The sequence below is a fragment of the Diplotaxodon limnothrissa genome, linkage group LG13, assembly GCF_057381915.1.
Source record: "Diplotaxodon limnothrissa isolate DT_005_m linkage group LG13, D_limnothrissa_male_GT1.1, whole genome shotgun sequence".
In the NCBI taxonomy this organism is placed as follows: Eukaryota; Metazoa; Chordata; class Actinopteri; order Cichliformes; family Cichlidae; genus Diplotaxodon; species Diplotaxodon limnothrissa.
In genome coordinates, this window is record NC_140608.1 from 32,899,254 (window position 1) to 32,916,597 (window position 17,344).

At 40.6% G+C, this 17,344-nt stretch overlaps 1 protein-coding gene across 2 annotated transcripts; it reads left to right on the forward strand.

The window, feature by feature from the left end:
- The first annotated feature begins 4,629 nt into the window (after window positions 1-4,629).
- On the forward strand, window positions 4,630-13,886 carry LOC146620560 (ras-related protein ORAB-1-like). 2 transcript variants are annotated; one of them, XM_085368975.1, is made up of 7 exons: window positions 4,630-5,038; window positions 9,695-9,767; window positions 10,787-10,882; window positions 11,423-11,518; window positions 11,936-12,067; window positions 12,533-12,779; window positions 12,926-13,886. In XM_085368975.1, the coding sequence occupies exons 1-6, from the start codon at window positions 5,025-5,027 to the stop codon at window positions 12,731-12,733; spliced, it is 612 nt and encodes a 203-aa protein (XP_085225101.1). In that variant the 5' UTR covers window positions 4,630-5,024; the 3' UTR covers window positions 12,734-12,779; window positions 12,926-13,886. The 2 variants fall into 2 exon arrangements, with proteins under 2 accessions (XP_085225101.1, XP_085225100.1); XM_085368974.1 differs by having other exon boundaries at window positions 12,533-13,886.
- The last annotated feature ends 3,458 nt before the right edge of the window (window positions 13,887-17,344 follow it).

Genomic DNA, 17,344 nt, shown 5'->3' on the forward strand with positions numbered 1-17,344 from the left:
CCCACTGCTTCACTGAGTGAATGGGTCAAATGCAGAGAAAAAACAAGTAATTTCCCCATGGGGATCAATAAAGTATCCATTATTATTAAATTCATTGTCATTAGTTTTACCTCCTACCATTCACCTTGAGAGCATTTGTACACTTGTAGAAAAATAATTGATCTGACAGGTAAAAACACCTGGAGCATCTGAACATTTGCTGAAAGGTCAATGCAAAAACACAGCGTCCAATCACAGCACAGGCAGGTCCAATATGAAGTATGGAAACAAGTGTTTTTATTGGTGCATATACTTTTTTAAAAGTTTGTCTTTTAAATAAAAATGAATGGATCAAAGGAGATAAAGTAATCACAAACATTTAGCTTAGATTATTCACATTATTCAAGTGCATATCCCAAACCTGTATTTTTCATGTCATGTGGTCACCTGTTATGCTCTAGCTATGCACAAAGAAATGTCCCACCAAAAACCCAGAAAACAAGGCAATCTGCCTGCGTTTGAGTCACTTATTGAACAATAATAAATAAGTAAACACATACATGCCTCTTTGTGCATTGGAACACAACAATGTCATGTACAAGCAGATTCTTGTCTTCCAGGCAGCCAGCTGCTGCGATCAGATCTTCAAAGAATTTACACTCTTTAACCTGCAAATAGAAAACACACAAAAAATGAAGGCCCTAATTCACGTGAGTGGAATGAGATGGTCGTAATAACATAACATATTCACCAACTGGGAAATCAGTTGTACCTTTTTAATTTTTCCAAATTTTTTAAATCTGAATCTGGGCCATCAACAAAGCAAGAGAAGAGTGTGCAGGGCTTACTCTGCCTGTTCTCCCTCATGGCTCGAAGTAGTGAAAGTGTGACACTGCGTCCATACGAGATGCTTGACAAGAACTGATCATACAAAAGTGATATTGACAAATGATTGTTTAAAGTGCAGCACCTGATATCAACTTGAAATCAATATATACCAGTACTATCAAGTTTACCCTCAAACATTGGAGACAGGCACAAAGCTTCGATCAGAAGTCTGAGAAATGATCATCTACCTAAATCCACAGGCTCTTCGGGTACTCCCAAATCATCAGAAAAGCTGACAAATTGTGATCATATGTCACGCGTTCGATCTATTAATGATGATCCTGTAAAATATCTTTTGCTGGTACAGCACAACCTGTGTTCCCGTAGGATTAAAAATAAATACATAAATAAAAAGATCAATCAGCATTCACACACCCTGGTTTTAAAAGTCTGTTATTATCTGTTTGTTGCTTGTGATCACATATTTAGAGCTTAGTACAAAGCTGTCATATACAAAAGATAAAGTTCTACATTCCCTGTCGCTCAGTGGCTTCTGGAAATGTTTTTATTTTTCAGACAACAAGAAAACACCAGAGCACAGAAAAATCAGATAAATCCAAGTTTCAATACACACAGAGCACGTGTGAATATTGTTGAAAGGATTGGTGATTTGGCTCTGCACAGCATTTCCTGGTAATAAAAAAGAAAGAAATACAAAACTGGCAGCATTGCAGCCTTATCCTCTCACTCTGTACACATTATTCACAAACCAGTACTGCTAAATATGCGAGCATGTATTGCACCCCTTATACACATGATCACGTGTCCTGGCCTCTACATAACAAAGCAGAAACTATATTTCATATTTATTCATCACTTTTCTCATTTGCATATATTTAGACACTATCAGTTCCTTGAGAGAGTTGCTGATGTCACTCAGACTGACAGTTACCAGTGTAGTAGTGACCAGCTTACATGTTTAACTGTCATGGCTTTTAATGTGTCAAAAGTTGCTCTTATGTGTAAAGGTTGGGTACAATAGCAAAAGCAATTCACAAAACATGATTTGACAGAAATAAAAATGCATAAATTAATATCAGTCTTATGAACGGCCTTTGTGAAAAACAATTCCTCCACTGTTATCTTCTTTAGATCCCAACACAGTGCAGAGCAGATACCTGAACTCCACTCCCACAGAAGTTGCTTATCTTATTAATAATTGAACTTCTTCACTGCGACTCTGGATACTGTAGCTCTTCTGAAAAAGCCTCACATCAAAAGTACTGTACTCCATGATGCAGCTCTCAAACACACACCTTAAAGCAGATGACTCGTAGGCTGGAGAGGAAATGGTGTCTTGCTAATTTCATCATCATTTAGCCTGTAGAAATAGTTTGTTGCTTTATAAGAAAGCCCTCAGCAAAGCCAGAACATCTTACTATTCCTCACTGATTGAAGAAAATAAGAACAACCCCAGGTTTCTCTGCAGCTCTGTAGCCAGGCTGACAAACAGTCAGAGCTCTGTTGAGCCAACCATCCCTTTAACGTTAACTAGTAATGACTTTAATAACTCCTTCACAAATAAAATTTTAACCATTAGAGAAAAAATAACAATTTCATAGATGTAACATTATGTAGAGCGACTTTCAATACCACTGATATTTATTTAGACTGTTTTTCTCCAATTGATAGTTAACTTTGGCAATTACTTCCTCCAAAGCATCAAGGTGGCCACAGATCTGATGAGACAATGCTGTTTGCACTGAAGTCCAGGAACAGAACACCGCTCTGGTTTAGATCTGCCAGGTCATTCACCTCATTGGCCCTCCAGGTCTTACTGTCGTTGCCATTATGAGCATTGAAGTCTCCCACTAAGACAACAGAGTCCCCATGTGGAGCGCTCTAAAGTACCACGAAGGATTCCAATGAGGTCGTGTACTCTGAACTGTCACAAACGCATAAGCGCAGACAACAGTCAGGACCAGCTCCCCGACTGCCGTCCGTTCAGCTTTGGTGAAGGTGAAAAGTGATCTTCTTACTGATGCTGATGGTGGAGTCATCTTATCTCTCTGACTCATTTTCACTGCTATGCAAATGATACCCAACATTATCCATCTTGAAGCCAGATAACACACACCAATTAATCAAACTGCAGGAATGTCTTAAAGTTGTAAAGGAATGGCCTTTTGGGAGGACCTCTAATTTTCTGCTTCTTAATTCAGATCAAACTGAGGTTATTGTACTCGGCCCTGAAAAGCTTAGAAATATGGTATCTAAGCAGATTCTTACTCTGGATGGCATTACCTTGGCCTCCAGTAACACTGTGAGGAACCTTGGAGTCATTTTTGACCAGGACATGTCCTTCAATGCACATATTAAACAAATATGTAAGACTGCTTTCTTCCATTTGTGCAACATCTCTAAAATGAGAAATGTCCTGTCTCAGAGTGATGATGAGAAATTAATTAATGTATATATTACTTTTCAGCTGGACTAAAACTCCCTGAAAAGCCTTCAGTTGCTGCAGCAAGAGTACTGACAGAGACTTTGTTTATATAGCTCCAAATCACAACAAAAGGTGACTCAATGCACTTTATACAGGTAATACATAGACATAATACAAAGAAAATGGTGAAAACCCCGACAAATTTCCTTCCATTTATTACTTATCCTAACTGACCTGTACCGAAGTACAAATGAATCCTGAAGACTGCAATACAGCAAAGCTCAGCTGTAATGAAAACTGATTATACAAAACCAGTGTTACCAGTTCATAGACCATGATCTTTCAATTCAACAACCAGTTTTTACTCCAGTAGTGTGATGGTCAGGGTTCAGCTGTGCGTTTAACAGATCTTATAACGTATCAACAGGTTATGACGTTAAATAGAAAACGCAGTTACAATGAATATTTACATCATCTGCGCCACTTTGTTCATTATGACGAGTTGTGCGCCGCAATGAACTATGGGACTGCGTTTTCTCCTCCCCTTTCATCAAGGATAGCTCGCCGTATCCTATGATAACAGAAGAAATAAAGGACGCGCTGACGCTCATTTCCTTAGAGAACTGAAACAGCTGATGTGGATACTTTCGGCAGCGATTGGTCTTAAAGATCAAGCAAAACACAGTATTTACTTACTGCTCGTGGAAAAACGTTTGTAACTTAAACAAGTGACTCTTGTAGCCGAACTGCATGTGGTGACATGATCACCAGTGTTTTTAATCACATGTATTTCCTCAGCGCGGAGTGATGACACAGCCATGACTCGTGACACACTCATGAACTCAGGAGGACAGAAGTTTCTGGAATAAAGGAAGTCTTCTTTCTGTCATTGTTTATTAACTTCTAATATAGAACTTGTATTTTATTTACAATAATAGCACTGCTGCGTTTGTCTGCTAGAAACAATCAAATAAATGTGCTGTCTGGGACGTAACAGCAGAAAGAAACATACAGTCGAGTTTATTGTCAAGTTTGATACAATAAATCGGTATGTGACCGGAAGAGAGAACCATAACGTTATAAATAAACTTATATAGATTGTTTTATTCTTTGCTTTCATTGTACATAACAGAATAATCTGATAATATCGACAACACAATGGCAAACCAAAACAAGGCATGTAGCACTGCGCGTTGGTGCAGAGTGCGAAGCTGCTGGAGTGCAGCATTCATGACCGGTCACTGTCCACTGACTCCATAAAATATTATAAGTTCAACATCCAGGTTTATGGTTTATACTGAAGTGTTTTCCCGGAAGTTGTGTATCATTTGTAGTTTGACACGGTGCACAGGTTGACTCCTCTTTGCCACGTTTCACTAAATGATGTAATCCCTCCTACGGAGCTTGACAGTTCGCTGTTGCGGTAACGACACATACTCAGCTGGAGGGAGAGAAAAGGCCGGTTCGCCAGACGTCTGCCCATATCACCTGTTTGTTCACCTTAGCGTTACCGCTGTAAAACGAAATATAGGTCTGTTTTATTCGTGAAAGCGGGTTTCGTAATTTGTGTTACCCCTGACTCGGCTGACACAGTTGGCTAATGTTAGCTGCTTCCTGGTGGACGTTGCAGCCATTTTGGATTTTTACTGAGGAACAGCTAACCGGTTTTGGTTTGGAAACCAGAGTAAGCTAGTCGTAACGAACGCTGTTTATCTGTAGAGAAATAAAGGGGACATTCACTTGAAGAGCTACACTATTCAACGAGTCAACAATGAATCCAGAATAGTAAGTATCATACTTACACGTAAACATAAAGTTGTGTTACATTTTGGTCAGCTAGCTAAGACTAGCTCTGCGCTAACAAGTAAGTTGGCGTTGGCAAATAACTTGATGTTGAGTTGTAACCTAGCAGTTGAGCTAGGTTAGCTAGGAACATCAGCTGACCCTAGCCGAAACGTCCAGGCCGATACTGTACTCTTAACACTCTATGTTCACGTGAAGCAGTGGTGTCTTATAGGTTGTCACAGTGCTAGCCAGCTGTTAGGCCAGCACCCTAGAGACTCTGGTGTTGGTTCCCGGTGTTTCAGATGCAGGAAGGGAAAAAGTAACCGCTTTTGTTATGCTTAACAGCTTCTTTAATCTGGTTAAAATTATATTATTGAGCCATCACCCGTATTTTTGCTAAATTCATCAACTTGTCATTACGGGTCCCTAAATAATTTACCTTAGCATACATGACCTGTTGCTGATCTGGTTATTGTATACAGCAGGTGCTGTGGCAGAATGGACCCACTGTTTACGTGCAAATTGTTGGTTTTGGTCTTTGCTGTCTATGAGTCAGTTTTCAGTCTTATAGCCTGGTTGTGCTTTAACGCTCCTTTCACAGTCCCAGTCATGTGTTGGTCACATGATGCAGGACAGACTTCCACGCTGCAGTTTTGAGTATTAGTTCCTTAAGCTTTGGATCAGTCTTATGTTTTTCATTTGTAAATGTTCACATGGGCTGATTGTTGATATTTTCCTCTTTCTAATAAGCTGTTACACAGAGCTCCTGTTAAATATTTTAAAAGTATAGTTTTCAAAGTGACAGTTAAGTAATAACTGTGTACACCTCAGTTGAGTCCTTAATCTTGTGATTCACTTTCTTGGTATAGGCTAGATATTTGGGTCAACTCATCAGTTTAAAAATGAAAAGAATCGAGGAAACTTGGAATTCTATGCATGAATACAGACTTTCTGGTTAAAATGTCAAGCAAGTACTTTAGGAAGGTCTAAATTACACAGTTTGACTCTTTTAAACAAGGAGACTGATTGTAATGGGAGTTAATAGTTTGAACCCCAAAGTTTTTCATATTCTTTTTTCTGGTCAGTTTGCTGCCAGAGTTGTGTTGAGCAGTGCAGTTAGCGTTTCACAGGAACCACCATTGTTCATAGTCACAGGCTTACCGAAGAGGGAATGATTGGAATTTATTACAGTGAGAAAGTAAAGAACTGAGCTAGTCCTCAAAAGCAGGATAACACTGACTGAGATACTGAGAGAATAAAGTTCTGCATTTATGCTTTGCTGTTCATGAAAAATGAAAAGACTGACTGTGGCTATTATTGGTTTTATTCACTGGTAAATTATTAATTGTTAATAACTTTGCTAAATTTTATGTTCCACTGAATGTAAGTGTTTTATCAATAATCCACAGATTAAAAATAATATAAAGTACATTTATTGTGTGACAAAAGGAATGCCTGACTTGATATTATCAATATCATATATATAGATACATAAGACATAGATCCTTTTTGAATGTCTTTTTCCAGTGGCTTCCTGCCCTCTCCTCCAGTCACTCTTGACAGATGGCCCCGCCCCTCCCTGATCCTGCCGGAGGTTTCTTCCTGTTAAAAGGACGATTTTCCTTCCCGCTGTCGTCAAGTGCTTACTCATAGGGGGTTGTCTGGTTGTGATGGTTTCTTCTGTGTTATTGAGACTCTTTACCTTGCTAATATAAAACACTTTGTTGGGATTTGGTGCTGTATAAATTGAATTGAACTGGAAGGGTACTGGAGAGTCTCTGTTAAAATGGATGAAGACTTAAGCCTCCTGTTTAAAGTTTGCTTTCAAACCTGCCTTTGTTGCATTTTTAAGGTGATTCATTTGGTTGATAGGGGTTGAATTCTCTACCCATAGTATGTAGTTTGTCATGTGCCTCAGCAGGGTTTTTGGCGAATGAAAATGGAGAGTCTGTTACCCACTCTCCACAGTTAACTTCACACAGGGTGGTCCGATGACTGGCTGCACCAAGACACTAAGCCCAAGTTGCTTTTCAATGTATCTGTCCAAGTGTGAATGTGTGTGAAAGCACTTGCATAGAAAAAAGTGCTTCTGTGAATGAGGAACGTTGTATAGAGCACTCTGAGAGCCCAGGTAAAGTAGAAAGAGCTGTCTAACAACCAGTGCATTTGTTGATCCTGAGAGTTGGTTTCATGTGTTAAGTCACACTGTTACATGTACTTCTTCCACTACCTACTCAACGCTACACTACTTGGCTTCACTCATTTACCATTAAAAATAAACACCGTCTCAGTGTGTGTGGGGTTGTTAAAGCAAGGCAGCCCCATGACTGTATGTGGCAATAACACAACACAGTAGAGGATGTTGACGCAATGATATACCTGATCCTTGGTGTATGGCTTTTTGTGCCACCATGTCTCTCATTGCCGGGTTTCAGAAATGGTGGTGTAAACACGCATGACGGACCCAGTGGCGTTTTGACCATCTTTATTAACCCACGGTTACGGTTGCTAAACACACACAGCTCTCCCGCTGCCAGCTCAACATAACAACAACGTTACCTCAAGACTCCAAACTTTTAAGCCGGCAAGGCGTGATTGCAGATGGCGTGCAGGTGCGTCCATCGCACATCGGGGTGTGTGGCAAGGCATCACAAACACGCCTCGCGCTGGTGCTGAGGTGGGTCCGGGGGTCGCCCACGTATCCAGCAGCAGCCCCGGAGCTGGACCGGGGGCCACCCATGTGGCAAGCAGTGGTGCAGCAGGCGTGGCAGTGAGCCGGGGCTCACGTGCAGCTGGGCAGGCTTCAAGCAGGCCGCACCACACCAGCGTGCTTGACACCGGTCTACCCTGCCCGCCGACCTCGGGCTTAGGTTGCGCAGGCACGGGCACCTCCATCTCCTCACGCGGCGCCTCCACCGCTGCGTCTCCGAGTTGGATCAGCTCCCCGCACGGTGCCTACGCCGCTCCCGCCTGGAGCGGCTCCCCACATGGTGCCTCTGGCGCTCTGCACTCTGGCTCAGGTTGACTTGGTCTCCTCGGCCTTCTTCCGGGCGCAGGAACGGGCACCAGCCCCTGCTGAACCCCAATGGCTCCCACGCAAGGGGTGGGAACGGGCGCTGCAGCAGGCTGGTCACACCCTTGGGGCTGGCACAGGCGCCGGATCCAACCGGATCTCCTCCACTCCGGCGCTGTGGAGCACACTGGTGGGGTTAGCGGTGGTGCCAGCGAGGCCCCTATCTTCCGCAAATGGAGCTCAGTCTGGACCCGTAGTTATTAGGGGTGGGGGGAAAAAATCGATACTGTGTAGTATCGTGATATTTTGTTTTCTAATAATGTATCGATGCAGGGACAGCAGAAATCGATATTTTGTTACAAAAAAGGTTTTTGTGCTCTGACTTCAGAGCATGTTGATACTTTTTCTGAGCAAGAATCCTGACATTCCTTCACTGTCCAAATGTGTTTAACTTTTTTTTATGGCAGCAATAAACATGACAGTTTACTTATTTTAATTTAAGACATGTTTTATTTTAATTAAGTTTAAAACTTTTTTATTTAATGTAAAATTATATTTTGTTTTAATTTACTTTCAAATTCTTCAGTTGCTGAAGGGGCTGCATAGTTTTCATAAATTGCATAGTTCAGAATAGCTGTAATTGTACCAGATGGTTGCATTCAGTTAAGTTGGACTAGACTGTAATACAAACCGTTCAGTTTGTCAACAATAAAACTGACTGAACTGAGAGAAAGACTGAGTGTGAGACTTTGTTATTAGATAAAATGAATATTGATAAAGTTTACCTTTATGTACAGAATCTGAATATCGCAAAATATTTTAAAAAATTGCAATAATATCGTATCGTGCGTTAAGTATTGTGATAATATCGTATCGTGGGATGTATGGTGATTCCCACCTCTAGTAGTTATTCCAGCTTCCCGCCTTGCCGGCCCAGCTGTGGGTCTGCTGTGCCCCCCATCCTGGGTTTCAGCATCACTGTAAACATGCACGATAGACCCAGTGGCATTTTGATCATCTTTATTAACCCACAGTTATGGTTGCTAAACACATGCAGCTGTAGCTCTCCCGCTGCCAGCTCAAAATAACAACAACCTTAACTCAAAACTCCAAACTTTTAAGCCGGCTGAGGCATGATTGCAGATGCCACGCAGGTGCGTCCATTGCACCTGCAGCAGCATTGCAAACCACGCCCCGCCACACGTGGTTTCATTGAATGACACCAGTGATCGGCCAGTCGGTGGCACACAGTCTGTCGGCATCACATTTTCAAGTTGACTTGGTTCCCTTTGAACCCCAGTCGAGTAGAAACTAAAACCTAGTACCTAACAGAAAACCCTAAAATCAAGTCGAGCTGAGTTGGTACTAATGGAGAAGAGGCGTTAGCACGCTAACTTCTGTAAATCTGGGAGAGTTCAGCAAGGATGCTTGTCATGTTTGTTTGTTTGTTTGTTTCCCTTTGCTCATAAAATGTAACCTTTCATCTAAGAAGATGTTTAGATGGAACTAAGACTGAGTATTGGTCAGAGCAACCTTATGAATAAGAAGCATGATATCCTGAATGGTTCTTGTGTGTTTCCTTACTATGGCAGCATGAATAATATCTTCAAACTAGAGGTTTTATTTGTGCCCTTCCCTTACAGTGACTATTTATTCAAGCTACTCCTGATTGGTGACTCTGGTGTTGGAAAGTCCTGCCTTCTTCTTCGATTCGCAGTAAGTTTTGCCCCAAAAGCAAATAAAGGGTGTTTCTTTAAGTCCATTTGACTTAAACTGTCTCAGTGTCACAGTATTGGTTTCATGCAGTCCTTTGAAAATGTTTTCACTTGGATAATCTTAAATCATTCTGCACAATAGTAGTTTTATTAACTTATTGCAGTTTCTTCAAAGTATTTATTTAAAAATAAAAACAACTGTCTTGTTTGTAACATTCATTGTAACGTGCTCCATTTTTTGGGTAGAGCAATCATTACTCAAGGTTAAGATTTTTGGCTTCCAGCGTTTCTAAAAATGAAAAAAGGAAATGAAAAAGTGAATGTGATGAATTCATTTTGATCATAACTCTGGTTTTAGTTGATAAATTTAGCAACCTTTTCTTATGGGGAGACATTTACCTTAGAAGGTAAATGAGCCACAAACATAAACTAAGATTACACATGTGTACACTGATTTGTGTGTAACCTTTGAGGACTCACAAATGAGTGTTCCAATTTGTACACAAACACAGAGCGTTGTGACCACATATAAAACGTTTTTACAAATGCGTACATCCAACCTGTTTATGCACAATTAAGTAACTTCAGATTCAGAAATCAGAAATCCCTCCACACATGCAAATGTCAAAGACCACATGTAACATTTCTCTCACTACAAAACCTTCAGTCTGTGTGCAGCAATCGCCTGATACGCACAGATCGCATCACATGCCTGTGTAAGGTTTTGAGATAAATTTCACACTGCCAACTTTGCACAGATCCTTAAATGTAGGCTGTGTTTATGTCCCAGTCTAAAACTGGGACACCAGAGCTTCCTCTGTCCTACTACAAAAGTCTTGTTTGTTAATTGTGATCCTAATATTGTCTCAAGTAACAAGTGATGATTTTTGCCATAATTGAGCAGCCCTGCCTTGGCTACTATGTCCTAGAGTTAGATGGGTGTGTATATATGTGTGTATCCTGAAGCACAAAGTGAGCAAGATGTATGGATCATCTAATTACCTTTGTTTCTTTTTGCAGGATGACACATACACAGAAAGTTACATAAGCACTATTGGTGTGGATTTCAAAATACGAACTATAGAATTAGATGGAAAGACCATTAAACTTCAGATTGTAAGTACTCTCCTGCTACACGAAGCTGTCTTATGTTCATGTCCGTCGGTCACCATCTTTCAGTTCATGTTCATGTCTGTGTTTGGAAATTTGTGCACCCAGAAACATGAAGAGATTAGTCTGCCATAACTGTGTTGATTTCCTATTATTTTCTTATCGTATGAAAGACGGTGCATTCATTAGTCTAACTTACTGGTACGTCTTGTTTCCAAGCTGCTGCCCAGTACTTTTTTTTTTTTTTAGATTACTGACAACAACAGTGGAAAATCTATATTAGGCTTTAGAACAAACACACTATTTTTAATTTCATTTTGTGCATGGATACTCACAAGAACATGGCAACTTTAATTACAAACCACATGACGAGTGAATGACCTAACAACTCAGGATGCTTGTATTCTTGTATTTTTGTTGCTATTAGAAATTGTTGTCCAGTGAATTTTTCAGTGTAGAGATAATTGTATTGTTATTTTGTGTGTTCTCTTTGTCTGTGTTCATGCAAAGTCAGCTATCAACCGGATAATCTTTATCCTTTCACAGTGGGATACAGCGGGGCAGGAAAGGTTTCGTACAATCACGTCCAGCTACTACAGAGGTGCTCATGGTATCATCGTAGTGTATGATGTTACAGATCAGGTCAGTCAAACGACACATAATTCACACACGTAATACAATTGTAATACATCCATGTTTTTCAGCAGCACTGATAATTTGTGTAGAATAAACTATGACATTTAATCATCTACTGTCTAAATGACAAAACACAATCTGACTGGCTGTTTCTGGGTTCCTGAGGTCCAAAGAAATAAGCCAACCACCATGTTTCCATTTCATGAGCTGAGAGTCATTAAAGATGGCGTTGATCAGAGTATACAGTGTAGCCATGCTGTCCTCAGAGAAATGAGAAAGCATTCCTCTTTGATACACATTTGATGACTGGCTAAGTTGAAATCGTGTCTATCATAGAGCGTCGCCTGTGAATAGATCTCTATCTTCTGTCTAATGTCCAAAGTTCAAACCTCACTGCTCAGGTTTATCGGTTTCTTGTCCCAGGAGTCCTTCAATAATGTCAAACAATGGCTCCAGGAGATTGACCGCTACGCCAGTGAAAATGTCAACAAGCTACTGGTCGGGAACAAGTGTGACCTGACGACAAAGAAAGTGGTGGACTACACAACAGCAAAGGTAAAGTTTCCTCACATAGCTTCCCAAAACCATCTTGAGGTTAGTGTAACATGCAGGACATTCATTGAATGACTTCTTATTTAAGATGGATTACCATTAAGGTAAGGCTCTAATGAGAAATGCACTTCAGAGAGCCCTTGAATGTAACTGTCTCCATGAACCTTAGCCAAGTGGTTTGGGTGCTTTCAGCTGCATAAACAAAATCCCAAATGAATAAGTGACTTATAAGGGTTTCACTGAAACCGGGTTAAAGCCCTGGGGTCATAGTTTACATTAATGGTGCACATAGATAACAGGCGAACCTTCTTACCTTCAGACACATGATCAGTCATTGCATAAAGTGGGCTTGACACCTGACAGGCAGAGCAGATGTGTGTATGTATGTGATATGCATATATGTATATATGACACACACACTACTTTCTTAGGTAAGTGACTCTGACTCTGTCCCTCTGTTGTATCCAGGAATTTGCAGACTCTTTGGGAATCCCCTTTTTGGAAACCAGCGCAAAGAATGCCACAAATGTGGAGCAGGCCTTCATGACCATGGCTGCTGAAATCAAGAAGAGGATGGGCCCTGGGGCCACAGCCGGAGGAGGGGAGAAGCCCAATGTCAAGCTGACTCCAGGCACTACTGTCAAGACTTCATCAGGTGGATGCTGCTGAGAAAGGAACCACTTTGTTTAACCCCCTCCCCAAGAGAAAAAAATTGGTATGTGAGAACAAGATGAAGTTGCCTGTATTTGTACTGTATATAATGTAGCCACACTACCAAAAAAACAAAAAGTGCATCATTGTTGTCATACTGTCTAGTTATTGACAACAAATTCTAAAGATCCCCATCATTCCCCCTTTCAGAGCTGTGAGACTCCTCTCTCTTATTTGGTCACCTGAATACAAGTTCATGACAGCAGTGTGGGTGGACGTGTCTTTTTCTCTGCATTCCTACAGCAAAGTTGATACATGATTAAGGTTTCTGTTTGTACCGACCTTTTCTTTCTCTCTTCCTTCAGTGATGATTTTGCAGTCTTTTACATAATCTGTCTGTTGCGATACAAGCGTGTTTCTTGTTTTGTTTTGTTTTTTGTCCAAGTTTTCTCACAAACCTTTGCACAACAGTGTCTCAACTGTTAAGCAGCTTTAGTCTAGTGTAACAGTATATGTACATAAACATTATGTATATATCTGTAAAATCAGATTTGGTTCTGTTTTGTTCCAGCCATTATTGAAACAGTTTCACTTTCTCTGCATTACATTTGTGGCTGAAGACAACTGTAAGTTGGTTGCTCAAAATGTAACACTTAAATTGAAAATAAATATTGTATTACTGGACTGTATGAAATGGGAGGATGTGTCTGGGAGTTTTAGTAAGATGTAAAAACAAACAAACAAAAACGTGCCTACTTATTTAAGGTTTATGGCATATCTGCTGCCAGATACACAGGGTCTGCAAATTTCTGGGTGTAACCACAATACTGAATTCAGTTTGAAGCAAACTCTGGATAAGAAGAAGTCACAACACGATTGTGTGTGTCGCTGGATGCACATAAAGCTTAAGAAATTCCACTTGCTGTACGGAAATGACCTGTAGCCTGAACCCATGGAGCATCGGTTAACGTCGGGTGAGCCAAAGCATTTGTGCCCTAAAACATGTCATTTTAAATACTCAGCAAAGAAAAGAACACTGAGGCCTTTCTGATCTGCAAACGGGAGGGGAAATCCAAGATAATATACACTCTCAGTCAAAGCTTTGGACACACTTTCTCAATGAATGTTTTTTCTTTATTTTCATGACTCTTTACATTGTATGTTCTCATTGACGGCGTGAAGACTATGAATGAACACAGAAATAACTCAAAACATGTTTTATATTTTAGATTCGTTAAAATATTTGCCCTTTGCTTTGATTACTCCTTTGTGCACTCTTGGCATTCTCTCAATGAGCTTCACGAGGTCGTCACCTGAAATGGTTTTCCAACAGGAAGGAGTTCCCTGAGATGCTGAGCACTTGTTGGTCCTTTTGCCTTCACTCTACGGTCCATCTCACCCCAAACTTGGGTCAGGTGACTGGAGGCCAGACTCATCGGACCAAAGCACAGATGTCCACTGGTCTAATGTCCGTTGCTTGTGTTTCTTGGCCCAAACAAATCTCTTCTGCTTGTTGCTTCTCCTTAGTCGTGGTTTCTCTGCAGCTATTTGACCATAAAGGCCTGATTCACACCGTCTCTGAACAGTTGATGGTGAGATGTGTCTGCTACTGGAGCTCTGTGTGGCATCTATCTGGGCTCTAACCTGAGGAGCTGTTAACTTGTGATTTCTGAGGCTGGTGACTCGGATGAATGTATCCTCAGCAGCAGAGGGGACTCTGGGACGGTCCTCATGTGAGCCTGTTTTGTTGTAGTGTTTGATGGTATTGTGACTGCACTGCACACAGTCAGTTTTAGCCATTTTTAGGACTGACTGACCTTCAGTTCTTAAAGTCATGATGGGCTGTTGTTTCTCTTTATTAGCTGATTGGATCTGTCAAATAGGGCTGTCAACTATTTACCAACCTGCCCTGCACAACACAACTGATGGTCCCAACAGCAATAAGAAGGCAAGAAACTCCACAAATGAACGCTGACAGGCTCACCTGTGAGGTGACCATGTCAGGTGACAACATCATGACGCTCACTGAGAGAAGGCCGAGGGTTTGCAGCCCTGTCAACAAAGCAAAGTGTGGCTGCTTTGAGGAATCTAAAATATGAAACATATTTTTATCCATTTATTTAGTTATTTACCAATATTTTTTCTTTGATACATAATTCCATGCATCTTGCTTCATATAGCTGATCTCATCAGTATGTATCTGCAACTTTTGACTGGTAGTTTACATGGAGAGGGAAATAGCTGGATATCAAAAGCACAATGGGAATGAACAAAATAAAATGCAGATGAAAGAATAAGATAAATGGAAGACAAATGAACAAAAGTAACCAAGGTTACAAACAAGAAAATGAGAAAAGAATAATTATAGTAGTAGGAGATAAAAAAAAAAAAACTAAAAATGGTTCCCTAAATTCTCAGAATTGAATGTGCTGATTTCTGTAAAGGTTTAGTTGATGTCTAAATCCTGCAGCAGTGCAGAGTAAAGCCTCTAGTCACAAACTGTCAGACCTTCAAGGACAGAAGTTCATTTATCAACTGCTTACTTACACAGGAGCAGTGTAACCAGGTATGTAATGGCTAAACATGTTTTAATTAAAACGCTTATATTTGCAGCCACCACTGATTAGTGAAGTGAATAATGTTTGGGATTTAGTTGCAGTGTTCATCCAGGAACTGTTGTCTGCTGAGATTTTGTGTGAATGTTAAACATACTGTCCACTTCAGTATGGCTCCACAACAACACAGCCTGGGGTAGCTGAATATTTTCTTGTGACTGCTGTTTTACATCGAACTCATCAATAATGAGTATATATTACTGTACATGGTTGTGTCACTTTTCTCAAGTCTGCAGCATGAATTAGTCAGAGACATAACTTTCATGCTAATAACCATTAATATAAAGATCATACAAGGTCATACAAACAGTTGAGAGTTGTTCAATATTGTAACTATTTGCATTGCAGTGAGTATAAATCATATCAGGATATAAATGAACCGGCTGCTAATGTATGACACACACCAACTAAAGGCGGGCCAATCCTGATTCTTGAAGTCACTTGTTTCATACAACTATTCCATTTTTAAATTCAATTTTATTTATATAGTGACAAGTCACAGTTACGGTTGCCTCAATGTGGTTTATATTGTAAGGTTCCTAACCCTACAATCAGACAACCCCGTGAGCAAGTGCTTTTCCTAGGGAAGTGGAAAAAATCCCTTTTAAAAGGAAGAAACCTCCAGCAGAACCAGGCGTAGGGAGACCTGGTTCTGGATGTCAGGCAATCATAGCGGCTTCAACAGGTTGTGGAGGATATTTTTGCAAACCATTCTATTTGCAAAAGAATAGCTAAAACACCATGAAGATACTTCACTACACATAACACAATGTATGATGGACAGGTTGTATCCAAAATAAATAGTCAGTGTTGGGAAGGTTACTTTTAAAATGTATTCCATTACAGAGTACAGAATACATGCCCCAAAATGTATTCTGTAACGTATTCCGTTACGTTACTCAATGACAGTAACGTATTCTGAATACTTTGGATTACTTAATATATTATCATGCTTTTTACAACAACGTGAATGTACTATTGTTGTGTGATTTATTACTATTACTGAAGGTCCGCGACTCCGAACTGTAGTAAAGGGACCTCTGGCTAATACGGCGGGGTCCCTGTCGGCTCGTAGCCGAAAAATAGCTTTACTTTGTTGTGTGGGTCAACTTTGCTAGCAGAGACAGAGAGAGGCGTTGAAAGGCTGCTCCAACGGAGCTTATTGTTTTCGGAGGAAAACACGAACACGGTCGAGTCTTAATAGCTTACTTACAGCTGGGCTCGTCAGGCACTCTTCTTGGCTGCAGTGGTTATTATTATATTTATCAGAATCAGAATACTTTATTGATCCCTGGGGGAAATTATTTTTTGTTACAGTGCTCCATTTTAAACCAACATTAAGACAAGACAGACAATACACTAACTAAGAATAGTACAATATATACATATATATATATATATATATATATATATATATATATATACACATGCATACATAAGTCACTCATAAATAAATAGCTGGAAAAGAAACGTGTAGCTGTAGCAGCAAACAGTGTGTTAAGTGGATGCGTTGTACAGGGAGATGGCCACAGGCAGGAAAGATTTCCTGTGTCGTTCAGTGGTGCTTTTCGGTAATCTCAGTCTCTCACCGAACGAGCTCCTGTGACTGACCAGCATGTCGTGGAGTGGGTGGGAGGTGTTATCCAACATTGTCTTTATCTTGGACAGCATCCGCCTCTCCGACACCACCTTGAGGGAGTCCAGCTCCATCCCCACAACATTGCTGGCCTTACGGATCAGTTTATTGAGTCTGTTGGCATCTGCTGCCCTCAGCCTGCTCCCCCAGCATGCAACAGCATAGAGGATCGCACTGGCCACAACAGACTCATAGAAAATCCTCAGCATTTTCTGACAGATGTTGAAGGACCTCAGTCGCCTCAAAAAATAGAGACGACTCTGGCCCTTCCTGTAAAGTGCTGTGGTGTTTTTAGCCCAGTCCAGTTTATTGTCAATGTGAACTCCAAGGTATTTATAGTCCTCCACAATGTCCACACTGACCCCCTGGATTGAAACA